General features: G+C 28.2%; 1 protein-coding gene across 6 annotated transcripts in view; it reads left to right on the top strand.

Moving 5' to 3' along the window:
- Window positions 1–8,574: 8,574 nt before the first annotated feature.
- LOC147801898 (uncharacterized) overlaps window positions 8,575–23,668 on the top strand; it is a 54,096-nt gene continuing 39,002 nt past the window's right edge. The window contains exons 1-5 of one of the 6 annotated variants that reach the window (XM_087154972.1): window positions 8,575–8,985; window positions 12,754–12,901; window positions 13,678–13,814; window positions 14,897–15,102; window positions 15,176–16,054. In XM_087154972.1, coding sequence (XP_087011098.1) covers window positions 13,701–13,814; window positions 14,897–15,102; window positions 15,176–15,233 — 378 coding nt within the window. In that variant the 5' untranslated portion in view covers window positions 8,575–8,985; window positions 12,754–12,901; window positions 13,678–13,700 and the 3' untranslated portion in view covers window positions 15,234–16,054. Of the gene's footprint in view, window positions 8,986–12,753; window positions 12,902–13,677; window positions 13,815–14,896; window positions 15,103–15,175; window positions 16,055–23,668 lie in introns of those variants that run through there. The other 5 variants (XR_015430418.1, XR_015430421.1, XM_087154973.1 and 2 more) reach the window with 5 other exon arrangements.

Genomic DNA, 23,668 nt, shown 5'->3' with positions numbered 1-23,668 from the left:
TTAAGTATATAATTTTTCATAACATTTTAAAGAAGGAAATTTTAAATGGCAAAATACAACATTTGAGTAAAATGGATCGAATAGTTCCTGAAAAATTGAATTTTGAAAAAGTCGCATTTTTAAGAGCTATTCGATTGATTTCGTTCAAATTTTGCGCTTTGCCATTTAAAATTCTTTAACTTAAATTCAAAATTTTTTAGACTATCATTGAATAAAATAATAAAAAATGATTATTTTGACTAAAATTTATATTTTGCATGGAATTAGCTTTTGACAAACGAATGTTTTAATTGAGTGCACAAATTTTTTCAATTCACTTAAGATGCTCTCAAGATGTGGTCTCATACGTAAAAAATATTAACATTAAGAGGTACAAACTTTTAACCGCTCTTCTGACTACAACTATTGGGATTATTTTTTTCCAGATTGCGGCCATCCCTATAATTTGAGAGACAAAAACCCAAGTAGCACCATAAAACAGGTATGTCTGTTCAGAGAAAGTATGTTTTTGTGTCTGATTTCATAACTTAAAATATCGTGGGCACAAATCAATTAGCATATATGTCATCCTCTCGCACCTTTAAGATTGAGTCCTTAAATGTGAAGATACGATCATTAGATGAAAAATTATTTAGAATGGACCATTTATTTTATGCGTATCGCGCATACGTATATATACTTTAAGTACTACATATAAGTATGTATAATCTTATGTACGTTAATTCACATATATATAGATACACACATACTTTATTGTTGTTGTTGTAGTTGTAGTTAATTAACGTCGCACTAGAGCTGCAAGATGGGCTATTGGAGACGGTCTGGGAAACACCCCTGAGGATGATCCGAAGACATGCCATCACAATTTTGATCTTCTGCAGAGGGGATGGCACCCCCGCTTCGGTAACCCGACGACCTGCACTCGAAGTCGAGCACTTTACGGTAGAACAGTATAACGAGGACCAATACCGCACACTCTCGGGCCCTACGCAGTCTGATCCAAGTGGTCACCCATCCGCACACTGACCGTAGCCAGTGATGCTTGACTTCGGTGATCTGCTGGGAACCGTGTCTTAACGATCAGTCCACTGCGGGACACACATACTTTATGTGAATATACATATAATGTATATATGTATCTATGTAAATGTGGGTATATTTGTACTCCCGTATGTTTGTACGTATATACACAATTTATGTTCAATATATGTACGCATGTATTCATGTGCTATGTAATAACGATGTATGCATTTATGCGTAAACAGGGCGCAAGAAAGGGAAACCCCTGAAAATATTTTATCTATTGATCGGACTTCAATGTACATACTACAACTCGATCTTAGTTGTTTGAATGTCTAGCTTTATGAGGAATTCAGCTCCTAGACCCTTAAAACAGGAGAAGCACCTGCCATCTGCAAAATATGGTATCAACAGTTTATGAAGGAGAACGGTCGAAAGTTTGAATCACTTAATGTTAAAATTCCTTTTTGCAAAGTTCGCCTTGTATAACTTTTAAAGCAAATTTAAAATTTGAATGAAATCATCGAAGAGTTCTTCAGAAATCGAATTTTACATAAATAATTTTTTTTTTAAATTGGACTAATTGGAAACTAGTAGTCCGATTTCATTCAAATTTCTCATTTTGCCTTTAAAATTACTTTCTTAAAAATTATGAAATTTTTTTTCTATATTTTGCAATGAAAAGTGTTTTCGACAATTAGCAAATAAAATAAAAAATAATATTTATTTAAGGTTATTTTTTGCATAGAATTATCTTTGGATGAACGAATCTTATAATAGTGTGTAAAAACTTCATGATTCGCTTAAAAAAGTTTTTCAAATCTAGCGAAATGCTCAAAGAGGTTTGTTAACATTAAGAGATCCAAACATTCAATCGCTCTTCTGCCTAAACAACTTTGGCAATATTTTCAGGCTGGAAAACTTTTAAAATATTGACTACCTTCCATATGTTGAGGATCAAAAATTCAAAAAGAAGAAAAAATCGTTTTTTTTTTTTTTCTGGTTTTGTAACTTAAAATATCGTTTGTATAAATTAATTAGCATGTACAAGATTATGCCCTCGAACAAAATAAAATTGAGACTCAAGACGTAAAAAATTTACATATTAGATTGAAAGTTATTTTAGCCGAGTAATTTTGCTTCGCACTATACATAAAATATGAAGTCGAATCAATAGATAAACTACATTCAAGTTCCGAAAATTTTGTCGTAGAAGCAATCCATCAATTAGTACCGATGAGCCGCTACAATCGATCACGTTATCTTCCATGTTGAACCCGAACTATCGCCTAAAACAAACTGAACTAGGGTGTCTTAGAACTGGTCACAAAAATTTTTATGGATATTATTCGAAACTTGCCAGTATTCGACGATTTTTGATCGATTATAGAGATCAAATTTCTCAAATGAATTCCAATTTCAAAATGAATCACAATTATTCCTATAAGCAATCAGTTCTACTTATGGTGATTAAAAAACGAATAAAACATATATTATCCTGTCTTGAAATTAAAATTGCTTAAGCTAATCGGAAAGTTACCGAAATTACAAGTTAATTACTTCTAGCCATAGATACACTCGAGTGTGGGTTAAGAAAATATTATAAATGCTACGTTTGGCAAAAATCAGAATCAAATTATAGTAATACACAGTTTCTATTTTAAAATCTTGATAAGTAGTCTGGAGCCTCATAAAACTTTTTAATACGGAAAAATCTTCAATTTCTGAAATATTATTTTTATTTGTTGAGCTATATTTTGGTATTAATGCAAATCTAACTAACGTTAGTGCTAATTTCCATTTTTTATAATAACTATAAATGTATTGTAAAGCTATTTACTTGAATCTATCGGCAACTCATACATCCAAAAGTATAATAATAATAATAATTAAGGTAAAATAGTAATAACAGTAATAAATTAAAATAGTGATAATTAAATTTAAATTATAGTTTCAGTGTTTACTTGAAACTTACTGAAATTAAGAAGGGAGCATAATAACCGTTTAATGTCCTTTGGGTAAGGCCATTCCAAACATAAATTTAAGTTTTAAATTGAGTTAATATTAATTGATAATCTTAAAAAAACAAATAACAATGCGTAAATTAAATACTTAATAAGGCAAATGAAATGCAATTAAACCGTGCACCTACTTTCTATATCAAAACAAGGAAATATCTTAAACGTGGAACAATAAAACAGAATATCATTAAGAAATTTCAATTTTAAACTATTATCAAGCAAGTAAACTCTAAAAGTGTAAATGATCAGAAGCCGTAATATTAATGCAAAGTTGCACATGACGTAACCAGCAGTTTTTAAGACAGTATTTTGAGAGAGAGGAGAATCTGGGGTTTACAATAATTTTCAAAAGTTAAATTTAGTGAGATTATTTTTTTATTTTCTTTTATTTTTTTATTTTCTTTTATTTTTTTTTATTTTCTTTTATTCTTATTATTATTTTTAATTGAATAAAAATATTGAAGTTTGAACATTAAGCATTGCCTCAAAGGTTCGGTACAATAAGGCTAATAGAAGTTTTTCTAGTTTTTAAAAGAACTTCGTTTAAAATTTTATTTATCGCATTTCAATTTTAATTTTATGTATTTTAGACGTATATTTGTATATTAAACAGACTTATATTAAACAGACGAATATTAAACACGTATATTAAACAGACCTTTAGAAAAACTTGTTTTTCTTTTTATTAGTTCCTTTTATATTTTTTTTTATTTTAAATTTTTATTTTCAACAATGTTTTGCCGATAATGTAGAGAAAAAATTCGTGACAAGAAAAAACTGCTGCAAAATTTCAGGAATGGTTGAACATTAACATACCTGCTTACTTATGAACTTTTTCGAGAAAATCTATTACAGCAGTGACAAAATTTAAATTGAGAGGTATAAAATTTTAACATCCTTTTAAAATATGCATTTTCACATGACAAAATGCAAAATTTGAGCATAATCGGTTGAATAGTTTCTGAGAAATCGAATTTTAAATATACACAGGAACAATTCGATAGATTTAGCTCGAATTTGTATTTTGCCATGTAAAATTACGTACATAAAAATTGTATAAAAAGTTGTCTACCTTATAATTCAAAAATTTGCCAGCTATTATTTAACAGCGTAATAAAAAATAATAAATATTTACTAAAGTTTATTTTCTGCATGCCATTATCTTTGGATAAACGAATTTTAAAATTATGTTCAAAATTTTTTTAACTCGCTTAAAAAGGTCTCTATGTATGGTGAGGTAAGCAAAATGTAACATTAAGATAGAGGATTCCAAACTTAGGATCCCCCTCATGATCAAACTATAGGGACAATATTCCACAGATTGTGGCTACCCCCTATATTTTGGGGGTTCAAAATCTGAATCCGTCGGAAAAAAGGTATGTCTATTCAGAGAAAACACATTTATGTGTTTAATTTCGTAAATTAAGACATCGCCAGCACTAACTAATTAGCATATTTGAGATCACATATATGAGTCACTAAATTAAAACTTAAACCCTGACCAGGACCGAACTCGTGACCACCGAGTCCACAAACGTCTTTTCCCATGGCGCTAACAACCACACCACGACTCACACGTTGCTTGCACGAATATATAGCTTAAAGAACTTCCTTCCCGTTAATTAACAAAATCTATTTTGGTCCACTATGTGCCCCCTAATTAGTGTATAAAAATTTCCTTTATTACGATTGTTTGGTATATAAAACTCTAATGTCTGGCTGAGTTTGAAAATTATAAATTAATATTAAAGGGAGTTACGTAGTGAGTCGTGTGCGTAACTCCGGAGTCGAAATTTATCCGTTTTTCAGCTATTATTCCCTCTTTCCCAAAGAAAAATAATTACTTTTATATACATAACACTTTATTCTCGTTGAAATATCGAAAAATAAATTTTAAAAAGTAAAATAAAGTAAATAGAAAAAAAAATTTAAAATTAATCCGTGACCAGGACCGAACTCCTGATCACCGATTCAACAAACTTCTTTACCCCATGGCGCTAACAACCACACCACGACACACACGTTGCTTCCACGAATATGTAGCTTAAAGAACTTCCTTCCCGTTAATTAACAAAATCTATTTTGGCCTACTTTGTGCCCCCTAATTAGTGTATAAAAATTTCCTTTATTACGATTGTTTGGTATATAAAACTCTAATTTCTGGCAGAGTATGAAAATTATAAGTTAATATTAAAGGGAGTTACGTAGTGAGTCGTGTGCGTAACTCCGGAGTCGAAATTTATCCGTTTTTCAGCTATTATTCCCTCTTTCCCAAAGAAAAATAATTACTTTTATATATATAACACTTTATTCTCGTTGAAATATCGAAAAATAAATTTTAAAAAGTAAAATAAAGTAAATAGAAAAAAAATTAAAAATTAATCCGTGACCAGGACCGAACCCCTGATCACCAATTCAACAAACTTCTTTACCCATGGCGCTAACAACCACTCCTCGACTCACACGTTGCTTCCACGATTATATAGTTTAAAGAACTTCCTTCCCGTTAATTAACAAAATCTATTTTGGCCCACTATGTGCCCCCTAATTAGTGTATAAAAATTTCCTTTAATACGATTGTTTGGTATATAAAATTCTAATGTCTGGCAGAGTTTGAAAATTATAAGTTAATATTAAAGGGAGTTACGTAGTGAGTCGTGTGCGTAACTCCGGAGTCGAAATTTATCCGTTTTTCAGCTATTATTCCCTCTTTCCCAAAGAAAAATAATTACTTTTATATATATAACACTTTATTCTCGTTGAAATATCGAAAAATAAATTTTAAAAAGTAAAATAGAGTAAATAGAAAAAAAAAAATTAAAAATTAATCCGTGACCAGGACCGAACCCCTGATCACCGATTCAACAAACTTCTTTACCCATGGCGCTAACAACCACACCACGACTTACACGTTGCTTCCATGAATATATAGCTTAAAGAACTTCCTTCCCGTTAATTAACAAAATCTATTTTGGCCCACTATGTGCCCCCTAATTAGTGTATAAAAATTTCCTTTATTATGATTGTTTGGTATATAAAACTCTAATTTCTGGCAGAGTTTGAAAATTATAAGTTAATATTAAAGGGAGTTACGTAGTGAGTCGTGTGCGTAACTCCGGAGTCGAAATTTATCCGTTTTTCAGCTATTATTCCCTCTTTCCCAAAGAAAAATAATTACTTTCATATATATAACACTTTATTCTCGTTGAAATATCGAAAAATAAATTTTAAAAAGTAAAATAAAGTAAATAGAAAAAAAAATTAAAAATTAATCCGTGACCAGGACTGAACCCCTGATCACCGATTCAACAAACTTCTTTACCCATGGCGCTAACAACCACACCACGACTTACACGTTGCTTCCACGAATATATAGCTTAAAGAACTTCCTTCCCGTTAATTAACAAAATCTATTTTGGTCCACTATGTGCCCCCTAATTAGTGTATAAAAATTTCCTTTATTACGATTGTCTGGTATATAAAACTCTAATTTCTGGCTGAGTTTGAAAATTATAAGTTAATATTAAAGGGAATTACGTAGTGAGTCGTGTGCGTAACTCCGGAGTCGAAATTTATCCGTTTTTCAGCTATTATTCCCTTTTTCCCAAAGAAAAATAATTATTTTTATATATATAACACTTTATTCACGTCGAAATTTCGAAAAATAAATTTTAAAAAGTAAAATAAAGTAAATAAAAAAAAATAAATTAGAAATTAATCCGTGACCAGGACCGAACCCCTGATCACCGATTCAACAAACCTCTTTACCCATGGCGCTAACATCCACGCCACGACTCACACGCTGCTTCCTCGAATATATAGCTTAAAGAACTTCCTTCCCGTTAATTAACAAAATCTATTTTGGCCCACTATGTGCCCCCTAATTAGTGTATAAAAATTTCCTTTATTAGGATTGTTTGCTATATAATACTCTAATATCTGGCAGAGTTTGAAAATTATAAGTTAATATTAAAGGGAGTTACAGAGTGAGTCATGTGCGTAGCTTCGGAGTCGAAATTTATCCGTTTTTCTACTATTATTCCCTCTTTTCCAAAGAAAAATAATTATTTTTATTTATATAACACTTTATTCACGTTGAAATATCGAAAAATAAATTTTAAAAAATAAAATAAAGTAAATAGAAAAAAAAATTTAAAAATTAATCCTTGACCAGGACCGAACCCCTGCCCACCGAGTCGACAAACTTCTTTACCCTTGGCGCTAACAACCACACCACGACTCACACGTTGCTTCCACGAATATATAGCTTAAAAAACTTCCTTCCGGTTAATTAACAAAATCTATTTTGGCTCTTTATGTGCCCCCTAAATAGTGTATAAAAATTCCCTTTGGTACGATTGTTTGGTATATTAAGATTGATTTATAAAACGTGAAAATTCAATCATTAGATCAAAATCTATTCAGGGTGGTCTGGCTTTTATTTTGTACACTATACATCGAGTTCTGTGAACAAAATGTTCTTAAATTCACTCCAAAGATATGATGAAAAAAACTGTGGGTCTAGGTTTTGAATCCACCCTGCTGTAGAGCGGGTACCAGCTTGTCAGGGAAATAAAGGCGGTAGGTGCACAATGCTGATTTTATTTTTACCACCACTCCTCGTTAGTCATAAATCGTGGAGTCTTAATATCGATGACACTCTAGCTCACAATAGACTGTTGGGCGAATTTTTTCTGCACATAAATATTTTAAATAAAATTCTCTTCGCGCGAATATTTTATTGCTATACCATAATTAGGTTTGCAATAAGGTAAAATGAACGAGAGAAGGCCCCACATTTTAAAGGAACCGCAACGCATAGGACCCCTAAAGCCAAATTCGAGAAGGATAAAAAAATATGTAACAAAATATTGAAGAGTCAATTTTAAACTCCAGATTCAAATTTTATTTATTATTTTAATGAGATTGTTCGAATGAAAAGTTTCTAAAAAAGAACTATTACTTATACTTGTGTCGAGAAACCTTTCAAAGAAAGTTTTCGTATTGTACTTTCGCAGACTTTAAAAAAACAATCCAAAATCATGGTCTTATGCTCGTTTATTTGCTTTCCTTTAAATGAGGCCCTTTGCAAAATATTTTCTTATTATTTATTAATATTTTCGCTGAAAAGGTTAATATTTGCTTTATTTCGTTTCCTTTGAAAAAGGTTTTCGCTTAATATTTCTGCTAATCTAATCATAACAGCAAACAAAAATGCAAAAAATAAGGTTTACAATTTGCTTGTTTTTTAACCTAAATAACAATATTTTTAAAAAAAGATTTAAAAATCATTTTGTTTTCCTTTAAGGAGGAAAGGTTGGAAATTGCAATATTTTTCCGTCATTGAAAAAAGGTTTTTACCGCAAACCGTTTCGTAACAATGAAATTAAAGTTAAAACTCAAGGTTGTCGTAAGGTTAGATGCCTTCTGGGTATCACTTGTCACTATCACTATTCGTTCCCCAGTGGACTGATTGCTAAGACACGGTTCCAACCGATAACCGGTGTCCAGCCATAACTGACTGCGGTCAGTGTGCAGGTGGGTGATCACTTGGATTAGTTTGTGTAGTGTGTAGGGACCGAGGGTGTGAGGTATTGGTCCTCGTTAACCTGTTTTACCGTAAAGTGCTCGACTTCGCGTGCAAGTCGTCGGGCTACCGAAGCGGGGGAGCCATCCTCAGCCGAGAATCAAAATTGCGATGGCATGTCTCCGGATTATCCTCAGGGATGTTTCCCATATCGTCGCTAATAGCCCATTGTACAGCTCTTGTACGACGTAAATGTACTACAACTACAACCTCTCACTCGTTCTGCGATAAGCGAGCTATAAGCAAAATACTGCAAAGAGTTCCAAAACTGCACGACGGTTATCATCAATTCTACCATCATTTTTATACGAAAGTAGGACTTTTGAGGTATTGAATTTCGGTTGGAAAAATTTAAAGGTATAAACATTTATTCTGGTAATTTTTATTCCGCATTTTGTAATATTCTATGCTTGTTAACTGTAGTTAAGTAGTAAACTTCGGATGATTCTAAACTATATTATTAGTTATGAGATTTGTCAATTGTTTGAGCGGAATTTTCAGTGGCGTGATGTTTACGGCTAAATTGGTTACGAAGCAGATTTTTGTGAATATTTTCCACGCTGTATTCAAGTCCTGTCAGCTATAAAACGACGCCTGCATTATAAACATCGCATTTTAGCAACGTTGCGAGAAGTTAAGCATGCTGTCATTTCAATTCTGTTACTCAGGGTGAGGCCTCTTAATTGTTTGAGAGTTTGTTTCCTCATAAGTAAGGTGGCCTCCGAAGCAAGGAATAACTTTCAACTGTTTTTAATTACGCAACAATCTCTGTTTTGTGTTTATTTGAGAAAGGATAAACCTCTTTACACGCTCGATGCGTAGCGTTTGTAAAAAGTACTTAAAGGTGCATTTTTCATTGGATGTTTTTAAAAAATGCTTAATAGTTCCCTTTTCCAAAATGAGATTTTTCGTTTACCGTGTTAAATTTCGCTGCGAAGTATGCAGAGAGACACTGTTCACATTGTTCTATTCAACGTTTTCGCAATTAATTCAACTCCAATCTATTTCCGCATATCGTCAGTCCGTAGCGTATTAAAATGCCATTCGATTTATATGATTAAAAAAATTGTGACAATTGTCTAAAACAATGCCGAAAGTTTTTGTTTATGAAATGACGGTTAAAACCAGATAAAACCGTCAATTGTCAAGCACTTTCCAGTTCTGCCTAGTTGGGATTTTTTTAAAGTGCTTTTGAAAAATATTATTTGAGTGCTTAAAAGGTGCTTATTTTTTGTTGAATAATTTGGCAATGCACCCTGACGCTTGATTGATTCTTTTTAATCAAAGCAATAAAGAGGACTTTAGAGGCATTACGCTTTGGCTCTTTTATCTGTTAACTTAGCTCTGGGTCGGGCTGGAAGTTTGGGACCCAGGGTGAATTTTCCCCCTAAGTCTTGGCAACTTCCGATCCCTGTAAACTTCTACATTAAATATTTCCTATTAAAAAATTTGGCACCTCGGCTATTGTAGTTAGTGTGGCAGATCACAATAGAGAAATATCATCAGAGGGGGACTTCCCCAGGGCTGATTGTGCTCTGAAAAAAATCCGGATTTTTCGGTAACAGAGATTCTGGAGTTACCGGAGATCAAAGGTTCAGACGTTTCAAAAAATCGTTGATCACCGAAGTTTCCGGAAATCAAATTTTCAAAGGTGGAACTTAAAAACTCAGTTTATTTTATTTGTTTATAAGGGAGAGCCAGAGAGATACTTTATAAGCTTATATTCATGATTAATATTAATTTTTTTATCAGTAAAGAGTTACTATAATCATAAACTTAAGAAAGTAAGACACGTTTGTAAATTTTAATTACTTCTCCAGGTGTGTGTAAAATTTCAAATATATTTTAATTAAACTAAGAAATATTCAGAAAAAGGGAAAAAAACTTGTTTTAAATTTTTTTTTTCCATTTAAACTTTTTTTTTTAAACTCAAGAAATTTTCCGGAATTTCGACTTGGGCTCACAATCTGCTTCCCTGAAGTGCCTTTTGAAAAAGTAAAAATGTCCTCAATTTTTTGGAAATGTTAATAAAGCGACATTGATTTCACATAGTAACTTGATTTTTGTGAATTATGTGAAATTTAAAACATTCTTTATTAAGCCAAATATTTGATATTTAATTTTAAAGCGCTCTTTAGTTGATATAGTTCATTTTAGAATTTATTGTAAAAAAATTAGTCTTTGATAGTCTGTAATTATTAATAATAAAACACATGACACGATTCTAGTTAGTTCTGTTTCCAAGAATATGTATATTTTTTTTGGTCATTCAATATTTAAATTCCCTAGAGCAAAAATGGTTGTCATAAATTTTTTGCTGAGATCTCAGTGGTCTGTTTAGAAGAAATTTGGGTCCATTAACAGGCCCTTACAAAATATCTTTTCTTAAAAACGGATCCTTCTCAAAATATTTTAACTTAAAAACGGACCCTTCACAAAATAATTTATCTTTTAATCGGACCCTTCACAAATTTGTTTATTTTCATTATTGTTTTGTTAATCGAATAAACCCTTCCCGGGTGGGGGGGGGAAGCAGATGTGAACGAACTAAGTTTTGTCTTCGGCTGACGCTTCTTTCTTTACTCGTCCGAAATTAATATTCTGCTTTCAGCAGTGTAGGCTAAATGCCAAATATTTGTATGTTGCATCCCTAATTTAGTAGCAGCAATTGCTGTTTATTTTTGAAAATGTAATTTTTTTAATTATAATTTTACAGTGTTGAGCATAATCTTATATCTATTTACAATTTAAAAACTTCTTAAAAAAGTTTTTTGCAATTGCAGGGCCCTATTTGCACATATTCACAAAAGCAGTACACTAGTTGAAAGAATGTGACTTAACGTTTATATTATATTCACAAATTACAAGTTATTTTTTCACAATTTTGCAAAAACAGGACCTTTCGCAAAATGTTTGGACAGACCCCTGATGACAAGTGGGAAGGTATGAGTAAAGGGAGAAGATAATGCAGGGAGGACGACTCCCTGCAGGGTTGCCACTCCACAGGGAAAATGCAGGGAATTTTGGATATTTCATTTTAAACTGTGCAAATACAGGCAATTTTTTTTTTTTTTTTTTTTTTTACAAAATGTTGACCTTTCAATGTGCAAATTAAGATTTAAAGATTGTTCAGCCATAGGTGCTATACTATTTCATTTGCTGTATAATTTTTTTTTTTTTTTATGTATGTTGAACTGTTCTGTATTTCTCTAAGTTTTTCCAGCAATTGAAACTAGTATTAGTTATCTTAATATAAGATCACACATTTGCACAGTTATTTTGTGTTTCCTCTTTATGTATTGTGTATGGAAATCACGGGGAACATCTTTTCCAGATTTAAGTGACAACCGTGTCCAGTGTTTATTACCTGGACATGGTTGTCACTCAAATCTGGAAATCTTATGTGTTGTTCACATTGTCACAACACATAAAATTCAATTTTACCTGAAGAAGGTGAAATTGAAATTTATGTGTTATAATAATGTCGTTTTATTACAAAACATCGGAGTTTAAAAATTACTTGAAAAATGCAATGATTTGTAGTGAATTGAACGTGTCTTGAAAAGTGAGTTCTCAAATTGATAATCATTGTATTGTAATAATTTGAAATATCGAAATTTAAAAAGCCACGTCACGTGTGAAATTATTATGGACTCATGTATTAATAGCACTATCATTAGTTGCGGGCTAATGATAAAATTTCTTTTCATATATGTCAAAAGAATATTAACATATGCATTATTTAATTTCCAGAAAGAAAAAAAATTTTCTCCAAAATTCAATAGGACACAATTTAATAATATTTTACAAATAAACATTTAAGGGCTATTTTCAAGATACAAATTTATTTATTTTAAAACAATAAGTACATGTGTTTAATACTAGCAATAAACAATTCGTGTTGGGGAACCCTGGTTTATAGGCTCAAAAGAGTAAATCTTTCATCAAAAGGACCAACTTTGTTTAGAATGAACACTGTAGGTTATATCCTGTTTAGTCTATGAACTAATTGTATTATATTGAAGACTAATTGTATTATCTTTTATACTCTATAAACTAATTGTATTATTTTGTAGTTTGTTGATTAATTAAAAACTAGTATTAAAATTCTTTTTTTATTTCTAGTAAAGATGTCCATCACATTGGACCATATTAACTCTTTTTTTGACCTAAATGCCCAGTTGGAAGATTTAAAAGTGGCACCCACTGCAACAGGTGGTACTGGCATCAATAATATGCAGCAGTTTTCTCTGCCACGTCCTACCATTCCACAGTAAGTTATTTTTATAACCATTATTTGATTATTAAGGAATAGAATGTTGTGTTTTGTTTCGTTAAAATTCTTTATGATAAATATATAAAAATGAAAGATTTGTTTCATTATTAAACAAACATGGCTAGGAAAAAATCCAGTGGATTTTACGAAATTTTATAAATTTCATGATAATTGCTGCATAATGTGCTAAATATTTTCCATATAGAGAATTTTACAGTCATCAAAACAGAAAAACTGCAATATTTTCCAGGTATGATTGACATTAAATGAACTTAAGTTATTTATTATGTTTACGCATAATTTTGAATAGTAAAAGGTATTCATTAATGTTATAATCCAATTGTTAATTGTTGTTAATTCATTAATGTTAACATAAACATAACATTAATTCATTAATGTTATGTTTATGTTAAAAAGTATCTGGATAAAGAAAAGAATGAACAAGTATGTTGAATTTTTGAACTTAAAGCTTTTTTAAAAATTGTGTTGACAGAATTTTTTCAGTCTTTCTTCGACTTACCTCTCTAGTACTAACAATATCTTTCTTCAAGATACTTTTAGTAATAACAAATACAGTTAGACCTCAATATAAGGTCAACCGCATATATAAGGTCACTTTTCCATAGTCCCGGTTGACTGAATAGGAATTATTTCTTACAAATTATTGGATATATGGTCAAGTTTTAAAAATTGTTATCGCTTATAAGGTCATTTTTATCTGAGACTTAACATGGTGTCCACCACATACATAGAAAATTGTTTTCGTCATGCAGGTTTTGTGAGTTCTCTGAATATCATGGATGACGAAACCGAAGAAAAAGACTATTTTCCTCTATCTGTTCTGATGGAAGATTTGGAAAATCGTGGCCATGTCATTGAAGAGGAGGCTGTATATGGTTTGACTGATGAGGTAATTGCCACCTCTTCTGAAGCTACAATTTCTGAAATTGTTTTACAAGTTTCACAAGTTGTGGACAATGACAGTGATCCTGAGACTGTAGCTGTAACTTAAAGGAAAAGCTTCAATGCAATAAATGTCAAACAAAATTTTTTTACAAACCATGAGGGAGCTGAGGAGCATTTTGAGAAGTTACAAAATCTAGAAAACATTGTTCGAAAAATGAAGCCAAAAACGAGACGAACCTTCATAAATGATTATTTTAAATAAGGTTAGATGTAATGTATGTCTATAAACTTTGAGGAAATTTGTAAACAGCTTTATTTAAAATTAATTTTTTTTTCAAAAATCTAACTTTTTTTAATTTATTAATTCTGTTAAAATTTATTGACTTAAATATTTAATTTATGACTGATTGTTTTCGTTTGTATTACCATTTTTAAAAATCATAATGTGTACTATTTATGTGCTTAGTTATGAACTGCTAATGAATCTGTTAAAAGGTCACCCCGCTTATAAGGTCACTTTTGCAATGTATCTTAGGGTGACCTTATATTGAGGTCTGACTGTATACATGTTACCAATTTAAACTAATCAAAGCTTCAACATAAAAAAAACTTTTTTAATAAAATAATTTAAAAAAAAATTGAATATGTAATATTTTTTTAATTCTAATATTATGGATGACCTTTTCCAATTTCGTAGGGTGAAAACAGCACTAATCATTTCCTTTTTTGTAAATCATCCTCACATTAAAAAAAATGATAATAAAAAATCTTGAAATCCGTAGCAGTAACAACCGACGGAGAAATCACGCTAATTGGACTGGTCAAAAAAGGATAACTAAATGCTTGTTTTCATTTCGAGATTCCGTTGTTGTAATAAATAATATTGTATTAAAATTATAGGTTTTTCAAAACTTTGTGGAAGTTAAAAGTATTAAATGTAAATAAAAAATAGAGCAAAAATTTCTGCAGAGGAGAAAACCAACTGAAAAAATTATGTCACTGGGGTCATTAGTATTTTTTAGTTTTTGTAGCTTGTGCATCCTTCCCACATGCTGAAGACTAAGCATTTGACAATTTGTTCTTTAGTTTTTGACTAGGAGACAGACCTTAGAATTGCCCGGTTCAACCGTCAGCCTCACTACCTTGGAGGATGTTGACGATAATAGTACTGCCATCACTGAGGGACCAGCGGTCAGTGAATTGCATAATGAAGAAACCAGACAAATCTACTCAACTTTAATGAAGCCGCAAACTATGATCCTGATCATCCCATCACGAGTTACAGGGAACAGGTAAAAAACATTTTGCTCTCTTTTTTTTCTGGTTTCAAATTTCCCTAAAAATTTAAGTGCAATATACTTTCAGGGTTGCCACTCCACAAGGAGAACAGAGAAAAAACCTGGAAAATACAGGGAATTTTTAATATGTACAGGGAAAAGAGGGAATTTTTTTGCTTCTCCAGATTTGAGTGGCAACCTTTCATGTTAAGAGATAATCAGCTTGAAAATTTCATATTAAACATGTAAAATACAACAATAATTGATAGTTTACTCACTGGACCAAACATGTGTTTCATGTAAATCGATATTTCACGTTATGCAGTTTTGTGTTTTAATGAGGTTCAACTGTATCATAAATCTATTCTAATTATATTTTTTATCTGATCTCTTTTTAACGTATCACCAATCTTATTCACATGATAATGAAATGACATATTTGTGAGTCTTGATTTTTAGGATATTTATTTGATATTTGTATTTTTTCCTGGTCATACTGTTTGATTTATAATGTTTATGATATTATATTGTGGTGCAAATTGGTGTTATTTTTAGCTGATCTTTTTTTAGCATATTACTAATCTTCTTACACGCAGGATAATGAAATGACATATTTGTGAGTCTTAATTTTTAGGATGTTTATTTGGTATTCGTATTCTCCTCGTCATATGTTTGATTTATAATGTTTATGATATTATATTGTGGTGCGACCTTGGTGTTATTTTTCAATTTTAACTATGCCAAGCCTTTATATGATTTTTTTTAAATATTTGAACTTTTCTAGTAAGTAAATTTACTTTGTTGATTGATTTTGCACGAATCTCACATTAAAGAGAAATAGTTGTTTATTCTCTCTATGGTATTATTTACAGAATGGTTGTTGTTTTCATAGTTATATGAATAATTTTTCAAATATTATTTTACTATTAATATATTGTAAATATTAATATATACTCTTAGTATATACTATTAATTTAGTATTAATATATACTTCAACTCTTTTTTTTTTTTTTTTTTACTCTGTTTTTTTAAAATTTAAAATCAATAAATATGAAGATGCAGAGAATTACAATTTTGTTTATAATTTCAATTAATGTTATTATAATGCTTTTTTAAATTTATTGTTGTGTTTTTAAGTTCAAACTTATGTTATTTATTTTATCAATTTAAGATTCTTTTTTAGACATTTTATATTACATTTACTTTTAAGAAGATATGAAACAACTTTAAATTACTACATGTATCTGACTGTATGTAATTATTTGCTTTTCTGTTTTTTTCCCAGCAACTCTTTTCTTTCTTTTTTACTCTGTTTTTTTATGTTTAAAATCAATAAATATGAAGATGCAGAGAATAACAGTTTTGGATATAATTTCAATTAATGTTATTATAATGCTTTTTTAAATTTATTGTTGTGTTTTTGACTTCAGACTTATTTTATTTATTTTATCAATTTAAAATTCTAGTGTAGGCATTTTATATAACACTTTTGAGAAGAAGTAAAACAAGTTTAAATTACTACATATATCTGACTGTATGTAATTATTTGCTTTTGTATTTTTTTTCCAGCTAGTTTATTGCTTCAACTCTTTTCTTTCTTTTTTTACTCTGTTTTTTTTAAGTTTAAAATCTATAAATAGGAAGATACAGAGAATAACAGTTTTAGTTATAATTTCAATTAATGTTATTATAATGCTTTTTTAAATTTATTGTTGTGTTTTTGACTTTAGACTTATTTTATTTATTTTATCAATTTAAAATTCTAGTTTAGGCTTTTTATATTACACTTTTAAGAGGAAATAAATCAACTTTAAATTATTGCATATGTCGTAGTGTACGTAATTATTTGCTTTTGTGTCTTTTTTTCCAGCTAGTTTATTGCTTCAACTCTATTCTTCCTTTTTTACTCTGTTTTTTTAAGTTTAAAATCAATAAATATGAAGATGCAGAGAATTACAGTTTTGTTTATAATTTCAATTAATGTTATTATAATGCTTTTTTAAATTTATTGTTGTGTTTTTGAATTCAGACTTATTTTATTTATTTTATCAATTTAAAATTCTAGTTTAGGCATTTTATATAACACTTTTGAGAAGAAGTAAAACAAGTTTAAATTACTAAATATATCTGACTGTATGTAATTATTTGCTTTTGTATTTTTTTTCCAGCTAGTTTATTCCTTCAATTCTTTTCTTTCTTTTTTACTCTGTTTTTTTTAAGTTTAAAATCTATAAATATAAAATTGCAGAGAATTTCAGTTTTGTTTATAATTTCAATTAATGTTATTATAATGCTTTTTTAAATTTATTGTTGTATTTTTGACTTCAAACTTATTTTATTTATTTTATAAGTTTAAAATTCTAGTATTGGCATTTTATGTTACATTTACAAAAGAAAATATAAAACAACTTTAAATTACTACATATATATGACTGTATGTAATCATTTGCTTTTGTGTTTTTTTTTTCCAGCAACTCTTTTCTTCCTTTTTTACTCTGTTTTTTTATGTTTAAAATCAATAAATATGAAGATGCAGAGAATAACAGTTTTGGATATAATTTCAATTAATGTTATTATAATGCTTTTTTAAATTTATTGTTTTGTTTTTGAGATCAAACTTATGTTATTTATTTTATCAATTTAATATTATAGTATAGGCATTTTATGTTACACTTACATTTAAGAGGAAATAAATCAACTTAAAATTACTACATATATCTGAGTGTATGTAATTATTTGCTTTTGTGTTTTTTTTTCTAGCTAGTTTATTGCTTCAACTCTTTTCTTTCTATGTTACTCTGTTTTTTTTTTAAAGTTTTAAATCATTATATATGAAGATGCTGAGAATTACAGTTTTGAAAATAATTTCAATTAATGTTATTATAATACTTTTTCAAATTTATTGTTGTGTTTTTGACTTCATGCTTATTTTATTTATTTTATCAGTTTAAAATTCTAGTATAGGCATTTTATATTATATTTACTTTTAAGAAGAAATAAAACAACTTTAAATTACTGCATATATCTGACTGTATGTAATTATTTGCTTTTGTGTTTTTTTTCCAGCAACTCTTTTCTTTCTTTTCTACTTTGTTTTTTTATGTTTAAAATCAATATGTTTGCAGATGCAGAGAATAACAGTTTTGGATATAATTTCAATTAATGTTATTATAATGCTTTTTTAAATTTATTGTTTTGTTTTTGAGATCAAACTTATGTTATTTATTTTATCAATTTAAAATTCTAGTATAGGCATTTTATGTTACACTTACATTTAAGAGGAATTAAATCAACTTAAAATTACTACATTTATCTGACTGTATGTAATTATTTGCTTTTGTATTTTTTTTCCAGCTAGTTTATTCCTTCAATTCTTTTCTTTCATGTTTACTCTGTTTTTTTAAGTTTAAAATCTATAAATATAAAGATGCAGAGAATTTCAGTTTTGTTTATATAAATCAATTAATGTTATTATAATGCTTTTTTAAATTTATTGTTGCGTTTTTGACGTCAGACTCATTTTATTTATTTTATCAATTTAACATTCTAGTTTAGGCATTTTATTTTACACTTTTGAGAAGAAGTAAAACAAGTTTAAACTACTACATATATCTGACTGTATGTAATTATTTGCTTTTGTATTTTTTTTCCAGCTAGTTTATTGCTTCAACTCTATTCTTTTTTTTTTACTGTTTTTTTAAGTTTAAAATCAATAAATATGAAGATGCAGAGAATAACAGTTTTGGATATAATTTTAATTACTGTTATTATAATGCTTTTTTAAATTTATTGTTGTGTTTTTTACTTCAGACTTATTTTTTCAATTTAATATTCTAGTTTTGGCTTTTATATTACACTTACATTTAAGAGGAAATAAATCAACTTAAAATTACTGCATATATCTGACTGTATGTAATTATTTGCTTTTGTATTTTTTTTCCAGCTTGTTTATTCCTTCAATTCTTTTCTTTCATGTTTACTCTGTTTTTTTAAGTTTAAAATCTATAAATATAAAGATGCATAGAATTTCAGTTTTGTTTATATAAATCAATTAATGTTATTATAATGCTTTTTTAAATTTATTGTTGCGTTTTTGACGTCAGACTTATTTTATTTATTTTATCAATTTAACATTCTAGTTTAGGCATTTTATTTTACACTTTTGAGAAGAAGTAAAACAAGTTTAAACTACTACATATATCTGACTGTATGTAATTATTTGCTTTTGTATTTTTTTTCCAGCTAGTTTATTGCTTCAACTCTATTCTTTTTTTTTTACTCTGTTTTTTTAAGTTTAAAATCAATAAATATGAAGATGCAGAGAATAACAGTTTTGGATATAATTTTAATTACTGTTATTATAATGCTTTTTTAAATTTATTGTTGTGTTTTTTACTTCAGACTTATTTTTTCAATTTAATATTCTAGTTTCGGCTTTTATATTACACTTACATTTAAGAGGAAATAAATCAACTTAAAATTACTACATATATCTGACTGTATGTAATTATTTGCTTTTGTATTTTTTTTCCAGCTAGTTTATTCCTGCAATTCTTTTCTTTCTTTTTTACTCTGTTTTTTTAAGTTTAAAATCTATAAATATAAAGATGCAGAGAATTTCAGTTTTGTTTATAATTTCAATTAATGTTATTATAATGCTTTTTCAAATTTATTGTTGTGTTTTTGACTTCAGACTTATTTTATTTATTTCATCAATTTTAAATTCTGGTTTTGGCATTTTATGTTATATTTACTTTTAAGAAGATATAAAACAACTTTAAATTCGTACATATATCTGACTGTATGTAATTATTTGCTTTTGTATTTTTTTTCAGCTAGTTTATTGCTTCAACTCTTTTCTTTCTTTTTTACTCTGTTTTTTTAAGTTTAAAATCAATAAATACGAAGATGCAGAGAATAACAGTTTTGGTTATAATCTATTATTTTAATTAAAAATTCTAGTTTTTGCATTTTATATTGTACTTTTAAGAAGAAATAAAACAACTTTAAATTCGTACATATATCTGACTGTATGTAATTATTTACTTTTGTATTTTTTTTCCAGCTAGTTCATTGCTTCAACTCTTTTTTTTCCAGCTAGTTCATTGCTTTAACTATTTTTATTTTTTTTTACTATGTTCTTTTAAGTTTAAAATCAATAAATATGAAGATGCTGAGAATAACTGTTTTGGTTATGCCTATCCTTTCAATTTATGATATTATAATATTTTTTTAAATTTATTGTTCTGTTTTTGACTTTAGACTTATTTTATTTATTCTATCAATTTAAAATTCTAGTTTAGGCATTTTATATAACACTTTTGAGAAGAAATAAAACAATTTTAAATTACTACATATATCTGACTGTATGTAATTATTTGCTTTTGTATTTTTTTTCCAGCTAGTTTATTCCTTCAATTCTTTTCTTTCTTTTTTACTCTGTTTTTTTATGTTTAAAATCAATAAATATGAAGAAGCAGAGAATTACAGTTTTGTTTATAATTTCAATTAATGTTGTTATAATGCTTTTTTAACTTTATTGTTGTGTTTTTGAGTTCAAACTTATGTTATTTACTTTATCAATTTAAAATTCTAGTTTAGGCTTTTTATATTACACTTACTTTTAAGAGGAAATCAATCAACTTTAAATTTCTACTTATATCTGATTGTATGTAATTATTTGCTTTTGTGTTTTTTTTCCAGCAACTCTTTTCTCTCTTTTTTACTGTGTTTTTTTTTAAAGTTTAAAATCAATAAATATGAAGAAGCAGAGAATTACAGTTTTGTTTATAATTTCAATTAATGTTATTATAATGCTTTTTTAACTTTATTGTTGTGTTTTTTAGTTCAAACTTATGTTATTTACTTTATCAATTTAAATTTCTAGTTTAGGCTTTTTATACTGTACTTACTTTTAAGAGGAAATTAATCAACTTTAAATTACTACATATATATGACTGTATGTAATCATTTGCTTTTGTGTTTTTTTTCCAGCAACTATTTTCTTCCTTTTTTACTCTGTTTTTTTATGTTTAAAATCGATAAATATGAAGATGCAGAGAACAACAGTTTTGGATATAATTTCAATTAATGTTATTATAATGCTTTTTTAAATTTATTGTTTTGTTTTTGAGTTCAAACTTATGTTATTTATTTTATCAATTTAAAATTCTAGTATAGGCATTTTATGTTACACTTACATTTAAGAGGAAATAAATCAACTTAAAATTACTACATATATCTGACTGTATGTAATTATTTGCTTTTTTTTTCCAGCTAGTTTATTCCTTCAAATCTTTTCTTTCTTTTTTACTCTGTTTTTTTAAGTTTTAAATCTATAAATATAAAGATACAGAGAATTTCAGTTTTGTTTATATAAATCAATTAATGTTATTATAATGCTTTTTTAAATTTATTGTTGTGTTTTTGACGTCAGACTTATTTTATTTATTTTATCAATTTAACATTCTAGTTTAGGCATTTTATATTACAGTTTTGAGAAGAAGTAAAACAAGTTTAAACTACTACATATATCTGACTGTATGTAATTATTTGCTTTTGTATTTTTTTTCCAGCTAGTTTATTGCTTCAACTCTATTCTTCTTTTTTTACTCTGTTTTTTTAAGTTTAAAATCTATAAATATAAAGATGCAGAGAATTTCAGTTTTGTTTATAATTTCAATTAATGTTATTATAATGCTTTTTCAAATTTATTGTGTTTTTGACTTCAGACTTATTTTATTTATTTTATAAGTTTAAAATTCTAATATAGGCATTTTATGTTACATTTACTTTTAAGAAAATATAAAACAACTTTAAATTACTACATATATCTGACTGTAAGTAATTATTTGCTTTTGTGTTTTTTTTCTAGCTAGTTTATTCCTTCAACTCTTTTCTTTCTTTGTTACTCTGTTTTTTTAAGTTTAAAATCACTATATATGAAGATGCTGAGAATTACAGTTTTGGTTATAATTTCAATTAATGTTATTATAATGCTTTTTTAAATTTATTGTTGTGTTTTTGACTTCAGACTTATTTTCTTTATTTCCTCAATTTTAAATTCTAGTTTTGGCATTTTATATTATATTTACTTTTAAGAAGACATAAAACAACTTTAAATTCGTCATATATCTGACTGTATGTAATTATTTGCTTGTGTATTTTTTTCCAGCTAGTTTATTGCTTCAACTCTTTTCTTTCTTTTTTACTCTGTTTTTTTAAGTTTAAAATCAATAAATATGAAGATGCAGAGAATAACAGTTTTGGTTATAATCTATTATTTTAATTAAAAATTCTAGTTTTTGCATTTTATATTACACTTTTAAGAAGAAATAAAACAACTTTAAATTCGTACATATATCTGACTGTATGTAATTATTTACTTTTGTATTTTTTTTCCAGCTAGTTCATTGCTTCAACTCTTTTTTTTTTTCCAGCTAGTTTATTGCTTTAACTCTTTTTTTTTTTTTTTTTTTTTTTTTTACTATTTTCTTTTAAGTTTAAAATCAATAAATATGAAGATGCAGAGAATAGCAGTTTTGGTTATAATCTATTATTTTAATTAAATTCTAGTTTTTGCATTTTATATTGCACTTTTAGGAAGATATAAAGCAACTTTAAATTCGTACATATATCTGACTGTATGTAAGTTTTTACTTTTGTATTTTTTTTCCAGCTAGTTCATTGCTTCAACTCTTTTTTCTCCAAGCTAGTTTATTGTTTTAACTATTTTTTTTTTGCTACGTTCTTTTAAGTTTAAAATCAATAAATATGAAGATGCTGAGAATAACTGTTTTGGTTATAATCTATCATTTAAATTAATGTTATTATAATGCTTTTTTTAAATTTATTGTTGTGTTTTTGCCGGATAAAATAGTAACTTTGGTAAGGCTTGAAGATTTCTTGGAATTATTCCTGAACTGTCATGCATTTGAAAATCAATATTGTAGCAGATATTTGTATTTAGCTGCTGAGGCAGATTCTGACTAAGGCAGGGGCATAAGGGGCAACTGCCCCGGGCTCTCCGCATAAGAGGGCGCTTCAAAATCGATTGAAAATTTATTTTACGTTTCCTTCCTAAATGATCTTTTTTAAAGCAAAATTTCTGTGCAATGTAAAATCTGTCATTTTTTTGTTAACTTCTTCATTAATCTATTGTATGAACACAAAAATCTATACTTCGTATATTCATGGGTTTCTTGGGCGGAATTCAGCTAAATTTTCGCAATTAGGATAGACAAATTTGGCCAATCAAAAGTCTGTATTTTTGCACATCGCAAAATGCGATATATTTACAGAAATACAAGCCTCTCATTGGCTTAAGTGCGCCATCGTAAGTGCAAAAATTTAGCTAAATTCCGTCCTAATGTCAGCAAGGATATTAATTATCTCCAGGTAGATGACAAAGTTAGCAATCTACATTCGGCATGATGGACATGGAATTGTCAATCAATAAAATGAACGAAGCAATATTTCGTCTGACCATTGAGGGGGGGACTTTATATCTATATTACTCAATCATATTTTAACAGTGTTTGGAGAACACCAATATAATTTCACAAAACTCCTGAATGTAATT

Source organism: Parasteatoda tepidariorum, chromosome 11 (genome assembly GCF_982258835.1).
Source record: "Parasteatoda tepidariorum strain Cologne lab strain chromosome 11, Ptep-v5.0, whole genome shotgun sequence".
In the NCBI taxonomy this organism is placed as follows: Eukaryota; Metazoa; Arthropoda; class Arachnida; order Araneae; family Theridiidae; genus Parasteatoda; species Parasteatoda tepidariorum.
The sequence above is the reverse complement of the archived record's forward strand: the minus strand, read 5'-3'. Positions and strand labels throughout refer to the sequence as shown.